This window comes from Austrofundulus limnaeus, unplaced genomic scaffold, assembly GCF_001266775.1.
Source record: "Austrofundulus limnaeus strain Quisiro unplaced genomic scaffold, Austrofundulus_limnaeus-1.0 Scaffold37, whole genome shotgun sequence".
Classification (NCBI taxonomy): Eukaryota; Metazoa; Chordata; class Actinopteri; order Cyprinodontiformes; family Rivulidae; genus Austrofundulus; species Austrofundulus limnaeus.
This window is the reverse complement of record NW_013952439.1, coordinates 1189091-1197427: the sequence shown is the minus strand read 5'-3', so window position 1 is coordinate 1197427 and position 8337 is coordinate 1189091. Positions and strand designations below refer to the sequence as shown.

The window sequence follows — 8337 nt, the reverse complement described above, 5'->3', positions numbered from 1 at the left end:
GAGAGAGAGAGAGAGAGAGAGAGAGAGAGAGAGAGAGAGAGAGAGAGAGAGAGAGACGTTCAGCAGAAGAGCCTCCAAGTGTGTGTGTGAGTTGGTCGGCTCGATCTGTGCAGATGGAGACACTTTGGGTTTTGCTTGATGCATGATTTAATAAAAAGCTTGTAGTGGTGCTTCTCACTTCACCTGAGCAGAGTAGGAGTAATCTATTCCTGGTTTAGCAAATGTTCTCTTACATAAGAAGAAAGCAACACCACTAAAGCAGTAAAACGTGCTGGTGTACATTTTCAGTCATTCAGGACTTGGCAAATCAAATAAAAATGTAAAAAAATAAAATAAAAAACTGGGCTTATGTTTTTGAATTGAATACTTTGAATACTACAAGAGAGCTGGAGTTCTAAGCTTTAAACTGCATGAGATGCTTCTTTTATGCAGATTATGCTCATCCTTTCAGAATAAAAGTTCAGTTGTTTTAATTTTTTTGAATTCACTGAAACAACTGGCAAGAAACATCATGCAGTCTTAACAATACCTCATCATTGTTTTTGCTAAATTTACTCATTAGCTTTTGATTCTGGCAAAGTTTGAGATTCTTTTACAGCTGATGGTTTTAGCTTGTTTTGCAGTATTTATACAAATTGTACCTATTTGTGAACATTTCCGTGTTTCTTTGTCGTTTTATCCATTCATTTGGTTGAACTGTGAAGCACTTGTTTTTCTGTGCTGTACAAATAAATTGACATTGACATAAATTACCACCACACAAAACAACAGCATAATCTCAACACGAAAACAAAGTTCGTCCTGCGCACGCTTACCCCCGAGAGGATCCCAGTTGCTGCTCTGTTTATTTGTGCAGCACTCAAGAAGTCGTCTCTGTTCTGATGGTTTAAATACGCACCGTGCTCGCTCTGTTGTCACTGCAGATCGGCTCACACTGAGATCGGACGTGACGGCTGCTGATAAATGGTGTCTCTGAGGTGAGCTACTTGGACTTTATGGGGCCGCTCCCCGATTTGATGTCAGCTTTTATGGGATATCAGGGTCAACTGAGAGTAAACATGTGGGTCTGGTTTCAAACTGCATTGCTTTAGGTCTGCYCAACAACACAAATAACTGTGACTGTACATGTTTTAGGGGAAACAATCTGGGATAAATCAAGTGTAAATGTAAGGAGCCTGATGATACTGGACAAAGAAAAATGAACACATGGCCACAAAATAACTTTAAGCAGCCGTGTCTTTTAGTGGAAGATACAGACATTGGTGGAGTCAGACTAAATATGAATAGCCGACATTGTTTTTTTTAACTGCTCAAAGGTACCCCACATTTATTATTATTATTTTTTTTAATTGATATTGATATTATTATTTTGTTAAAGAGTATACCTCTATGGTTCAATCTAAACAGTTCATTTTTCATAGTATTAGTATTTACACGATGACATTGAATGCCCTAAGTGTGTGTCAGGAAACAAGTTTTTTACTGTGTTCCTGAAGGTGACTTAACTCCACTCCTTCAGCAAAGACTGTGTGAGAGAAAGGAGCCCGCTTTGAATGCTGAGCTTCAACAAAAYAAAACTTAGAAAAATAATATTAAAAAAAACCTTTGGGACAAAGACAAATCCTATCGTCAGCTATGTCTTATAGCTGCAAGAATTGCTTCATGTCTAACTGCAAGAGACTGAAGGATGTCATTCATTCTTATATTAAAATAAAATTCTAATTTTAACAATCAACAGTCTCTGCATGGGAATGACTGTAATAATTATCTTGTGGCCACTCATTAATTTCGTTTGTCACTGGACAAGTTCCATATAAAGGAAAACAAAAGTGAAAAATATTAAAGCATATGAGTGTATTTGCTAAATAACAAAGCTTACAAGCTAAAAAGGCAAAAGACTTATTTCCTCAGGTCTCCTGAAGAAGCTGTCCAGCATGTAAACTAACAAACACTGACATGTGTCGAGGCTGACAAGTTAACTAGATAAATGTCTTTTCCAAATGAGCGCACCTCATCTCAGAAGACGTGTGTTTGCTTCCTCCTTCAGCAATCCAAGGCACAAGACATGTGTCTGTGCTTTCGGGCAAAATGAAGACGCTGCAGCTGAATGTTAATGTGAGCCGAGCGGTCGGCTTGTAGCTCTTTTTTCCCACATGTCTCATTGGCAGTTTTAAAATCTAAAGTTTTCATGAATCGGAACACCTGTTTATTAAAAGCAAACAAAAACGTGACACTTTACAGAGAGAATCTCAATGCTGAGACATTAATGCTTCAGCAAATACAAGATTTAATTTGTTGACGGGCTAAAGGCCGTTACTTCAGAGTTCCAACAACCTTAGTAAAAAATCTCTGAGATTTATTGATGAAGATTTTATAAAGCGTGTCTAAAAATTTTTATCATTAGTACAAGTTCTTGAGAAAATAAATAATGTAAATAAACAAAAATACTTGTTTTGACATCACTATAAGTGCTCCAACAAAATTTTAGAGTGTGTATTTCTTTGGGCCTTATAATGTGTTACCCTACACAGTTTTGTGGGTTTGTTCCTCTCCAATCTGTCAGTCCTCATTGACTCCTGAAGAATTATTTCCAAATTGAAATCTAAAGCGAAAAAGGAAGCTGGACAATTTGGATTGGATTTGGGCGCACTGGGCTACACTCAGCATCCGTTCTGCCAACATGTGAAGGAAAAAAAAAAGCAATAACACATATCTGTTTCCTGCACATGCCTGTTTTTACGTAACTGGAACCATTACACACACACATGGTCTGGTACAGCTATCTTTAGGGGACATTGCGTTGGCTTCCATTAATTTCTACAGCCTAACCTTGACCCCTTACCCTAAACCTAACCCCAACCCTCCAATGGCATTCCCCCCCGTGGGGACTAGGCTTAAGTCCCCATTTGGTCCCCACAAGTAGGTGTGTACGCCAAAAATGGTCCCCACATAGTAGGGAATACCTGCTCTCTCACACACACTGCGTGTTGGTATTTTAATCCTGGAAATAAAAGTTAATTAAATGAGTTAAAATGTTTTCAAACCTATGAGCTCACTCACCCTCCTGGGTCCCTTGGGCTTCATCTCGTACACGTCGATGGAGAAATTAGATCTTCGGCCAAACGTGTCAAACTGGATGTTTCCTGTCATACCTGTTACCTGCACCTGAAATCCATCAAGAAGCATTTTACACCACCTGTTCTGAGCAGACAGCAAAAATAATAAAGTCTACATAATTGTAGAGATTATAGGCTTTGKTTTTTGAACTAACACAACCAGCTGCGTCCTCGTGAAGCACGAGAGTGTTCGCTTTCCAACTCAACTCAACTGACTGTTAGTTCAGCGATGTTAGTTTAAAAGCAGAAAGGTTAGTGAAGGACTGCCAGATGTTGTTTTTCTTAAACAAAACTTGTTGACGTCTGCACAGTCGTACAGTGCTCTCTGCTGAGAGCACTTTAAAGAACAAAAAAAAAAATGATTTACTGAAAACTTAAAAATGATTTACTTCATATTGAACATTCATTATAATGATTCAGATAAAAAAATAATTATAAAAAGTTTCATAATAAAGCTTAACCATAATGCAAAGTTTAGTTAAGTAAAATATTTGAACTTAAACATCTATAATCAATCACTGTGGTTTCACAGTTAAATTTCAAGCTGTGATTTACATCAAAGCACAATAAAACATTATAATAACATTCGTTTTGTGTTTTCTTTTTATACATTGATCAAATTAGGAATAAAAGAAGATTATTCTGTTTATTATCTGATTAATAAGAAGAAAATGTCTCTTCACTGTTTAAGAAAACCTGTTATGGCTTTAAATGAACAGAGTTCTGTCTCTCTGAAGGAGGCCTTCTGAGACCAAGGTCAAAGGCAAGTGGAACCGTTACATTTGTGCATTTTTTTTAAATAAATGTGATACTAAAGCTTCTGTGTGTTGGAAAATAAATGTAAAATTTGCCTTTGAGCCAGTCTGGTCACTGCAGACGATGAAAACATGAACATAGCRGATGTAAGGAAATTAATCACAGCCCTGACTTTTAATTCRCTTTTGGTTCATTTCTCCAGAAGAAAGCAGAACAGAAACATAAARAYGACACAGATCTGAAGGTGCAAACCTTCAGAAACAAACCAARCTGAGATGTTCAGAACACAGCGTCCTCATTCGTACCATTTTCAAGGCTCTCTCTATGTCAATGCCTTGGCTCCAGGGCACTGCGGGGTTGGCGAGGCAGTCGCCTGCRCTCCCTCTGCGGGACACGTCTACTCGCTGGCGACGAAGGTACCGGAAGGCCTCCGCAATTACAAGAATGCCGTCGTGGGTCAGTGCTGATGTGTACTGAGACAAAAACCAAAGAAAAACAATGAACAGGATCAAGCTAAGTCTGAGTAAGACCAGAAGATTTCTTGAAACAACGATAAACTCAAACATTGTACAGCAGTTCACCAGAAGTTAGTTTATAAACCTTTACCTTGCCATTAATTTTTTGTTACAAAGAATTATTTAATTTTGGCCCAGGCAAAATGCAGGAGTTGCAGCAGCAGCTACCTGTAGCACTTCTGGTGCAGTCGGGGGAATGTATATATGAAAATCACAATATCTTTTAACAAATAATATTATACTGCAAAATAGATGTCATGTCAAGGTTTAATATTTAATAACATTATATTGCATTTTTGATGGACTTTACATAAAAAAACTTAAAACAAAAATAGGCTAAATTAAGATAAGTGAGTTGTGGTAAGAAGGAAACTTTAGGTTCATGTTTAAACCTGGCAGATTGTGGAAGCAGCAGCATAGTGTTGCGTTTAGTCTTTGGAGGAAGGAGGTGTTTTGATTGAGGAGCAGAGGAAATATGTGGAGGTTGTTGGGGTGAGGAGATGTTTTAAATAAGAGGAAGTGTTTTGGTGAGGAGTTAGAGCTAACCACAGCAGCATCAAGAACCCAGTGGAGTGAGTCTAATGTTTTCATTCTGTCACACTCATCAGGATCCTGGCAGCAGAGTTTGGGATATACTGCAGTCTCTGGACACTTTGCTGGAGACCCCGATGAGACGTGCTTTGAATTAACCGAGAGACAAAAGCACGGATCAGCTTTTCTGTGTCAGAGAGGGGGGAGCACGGGGCAAAGCTTGGCAATATTTGGAAAGGAAAGGAGATTCTCAAGTGAAATGAAGTTTTATCCAAAAATTAAAGCAGTTAGTTTGCATGAATCGCTTTGAAGTTTTTAAATTTGGAGTTGTGTTAAGACAACAATAATCCACTTTAGTCTCACTCAGATTAGCTGTTAGTTAATTAAACTCTATTATTTTCAAAGAGGTTGTTTGAAGGGTGATCTCTGACAGGTAAGATGTTAAAGCTAAGTTCAGGGTCAGACTTTTATAACAAATTATTCCTATAAAAATACAAATGACCGTCTTCAAATTGTGTATTATACAGCATTTGGAACATACATAAGCTAACAGATAAAGAAAAAAGATTACATTTAGAAAAACACATCTTATCACAATTCAGCAAATCAGTTAGATAAAGAAAAATCTCACCAAAAAAATCTGATTATTTGACTTTAAAATAAGAGAACACAGAAAAGGGCATTTGAATGTGTTTCTGTGTGACTTTCGTCACACTAAAATCAATTTTCCATTTAAAATATTTCCTTTGGGGCCGTATCAAATGTTAACAAGGGCCAGATTTGGCCCACGGCCCTTAAGTTTGACTCTTGTGCTTTAAGGCAGTGGTTCCCAAAGCTTTGCTACAAAATAAAAAAAGAATAAAGTGAATAATTGTAAACCTTTATGTGATTTTTATATATTTTCTCAGCCTCTGAGTATGTTACACTCCCACCCCTCACCCCAAGCAAGTTGGGAACCGCTGCTTTCAGGGTTTTATCTCTGCAACACTGTTTGTCTTGGACATAAATGYGAGTTTGACTCGGTTCAGGGAAACCAGGTGAAAATCACCTGAGAATATCTTGACGAGTACTTCATAGTAAAACTAGGATTAAAGCGAGTCGGGACTTATGAAGTTGGAAGAGCGGCGAGTTGAGAGGGGCTGGGGGTTCGGCATCGACAGCTACGCTTCACTAACCTTCAGGGGAGTGTTTTTAGCTTCTGGAAATTCTCTTTCATCCAAGCGTTCCCAGCGCTGGAGGAACTGCTGAACGATGGGGCTGTCTGGGTTGATGATCTGGAAGCCTGTGATGTTGGCCCCACCAGAAAAGACTCTGTCCAGGCTCAGATTGGAAAAACCCTGCAAGMAACGAGCAACTTCTTTAATGACAAACTTAAAAAAATAAAGAAATAAAAAAAACTGCTTTAACTTGTGCCTACTTGACTGGGCTACTGAGTTACATTCCTTTGAGCTTGGGTTGCATCACACTAAGCACTACAGTTGTGTTTTCATAGTTCTTTGTTGTTGTGTTGAGTTGTTGCTCGCTCTCACCAGGTTGGCCAGGATATAGTGGTACCCTCTGCTGTTCTTCCCCGAGGTCACCACCTTCAATTCGCAGAAGAAGACACACAATGAGTCACAATCACATCTCTCCGTTCTCCGAGCATTTAGAGGGCAGAGATTCAGAAACAACAAAGACCATCAATTTCAAAATAGATGAAAGGGGGAAAGAAAAGAAAAAATGAAAACATTTCCATTGCAAGGGCAGTGAGGATGTGCAGCGCGTTCATACGTTTGTGTGGGTTTTGTATGAGGTGCACGCAGAAGGGGGGGGGGGGGGGGGGGGGGGGGGGGGGGGGGACAGTGGTGACAGTGCATGTTCCTTTCCATTAACTTCAACATGTAAAATAAGGTCATGGCTCTGGCGGGCCTCTTCCTCTCCTCCTGCAGCTGACGGTGCGCTGCAGTCTGCCTCTCCGTGCTYCGCCTGTCTCACTCACACATTAGACTTAATTAAACCTGAAACGATCCACGGCACCTGTCGGAGGCAGTCCGTTCGCCCATTTCTTTAAACTTCTTCGCCGCTAAAAAGCTTTTTCTTTCGATCAAAGCGTCACTAAGACTCTGTGGGGGTGGAGAGAGAGAGAGAGAGAGATTTCTTTTTCTCCACATTTCTTCACTCCTCCACAATTTTGATAAGTTTACTCAACTGCTGAAGTAATCTAAATGTTACATGTCCAGGGTGAAGCCGCTCTTAATGCCCTAATTATCCAGTTCCCCTCTCAGCAGCTCCATTCTGCACGCAGTTCGTCTTCTTCCACACCATTCCACTCTATTTTCTCCTGCCTCAGAGTCACATTGCTGTCTCCAGAGATGATGGTGGTGGTGGTGGGGGGGACGGGGGGGACGTCCTTGATGCTCCAAGGCCTGAGCCTGTGACAGGTTTATAGCTTTGAGCAAATTCAACAATMAATCCAATTACGCTCTCTCTAGATGCAAACTGATTTCATTGTGTTTCCAACATCCTGCGCTTCAGTTTTTGTGTCCCACGTCATGAATTCCTCCCCGCAACAGCAGAAACTCCTGGAAGGTTTTCAGCTTTTTCTTTTTTTTTTTTTACCTTGCTTCGAAAATTTTTTCATTTTGTTCTCTTCGCTCGTGTGAGAAAGAGCCACGCTGACCCGAGTGTTGCAAAAGCACTTAATGAGGCTGCGTTGCCCCCGAGTGACAGACTGAAATGCTCGTTAACACACAATCAAAACAAACGTGCTTCACACTTTTGGAAGAGAAAACAATCTGGAAAAAAGAAAACAAACAAAAGTGAATATTGCCCAACGTCATTCACGCCAGATATTTAAATAAAAGGTCATATCATGTTGAAAAAAAGATTAAGTTAATTTGGTTCCATTTTGAAACATTAGGATTTTATGCATTAAAATCCATCCAGTGACTTAGGAAATATTTTGTAAACAGTGGCTGTGACAAACATGCATTTGCTTATTTACCAGGTTTCATAAAATATTATTTATTAAAGTGTCTGTGACATGCATATTCTTCAAWTACAAAAAGTCAAAGAAAACATCTTTATATTTAAGAAAGTTGGACGATTTAACCCATTTTGTCACATAACTGGCATATTTTCTTTTGAACTTGACTCAGTCAAAGTGAAACAGGAAATGTTGTACATGTGATAATCAAGTAACTTACCTTTGCATCATAGTCTATCTAAACACATTGAAATTGGTTTCTGTCTCTTTAAGAGCCTCCTACCATTTCAGACACTCCCACTTCATCTCATCTATACAAAAATGCTCAGGGGGAGGGGTGCTCTGTGGAGCTGGAGCTCGGTTGCAGACTGAGCTGCAGGGAGGAGCTGCGTACAAATAGGAGGAGCTTTCTACCAGCAAGTGTTTATGCAGCTCCACAAGACTACCATAGGAG

The 8337-nt window shown here is 39.5% G+C and overlaps 1 protein-coding gene across 6 annotated transcripts in view; it reads right to left on the bottom strand.

The window, feature by feature from the left end:
- Window positions 1-8337, bottom strand: part of gria3a (glutamate receptor, ionotropic, AMPA 3a) — a 97638-nt gene that overhangs the window by 33555 nt on the left and 55746 nt on the right. For all 6 annotated transcript variants that reach the window (XR_001310095.1, XM_014006727.1, XM_014006726.1 and 3 more), the window contains 4 exons: window positions 6448-6501; window positions 6094-6255; window positions 4178-4345; window positions 3061-3165 (listed from right to left, as the gene is read on the bottom strand). Coding sequence is in view for 5 of the 6 variants with exons in the window: in XM_014006727.1 (XP_013862181.1) it covers window positions 3061-3165; window positions 4178-4345; window positions 6094-6255; window positions 6448-6501 (489 nt within the window). In the remaining variant the exon portion in view is untranslated. The remainder of the gene's footprint in view (window positions 1-3060; window positions 3166-4177; window positions 4346-6093; window positions 6256-6447; window positions 6502-8337) is intronic.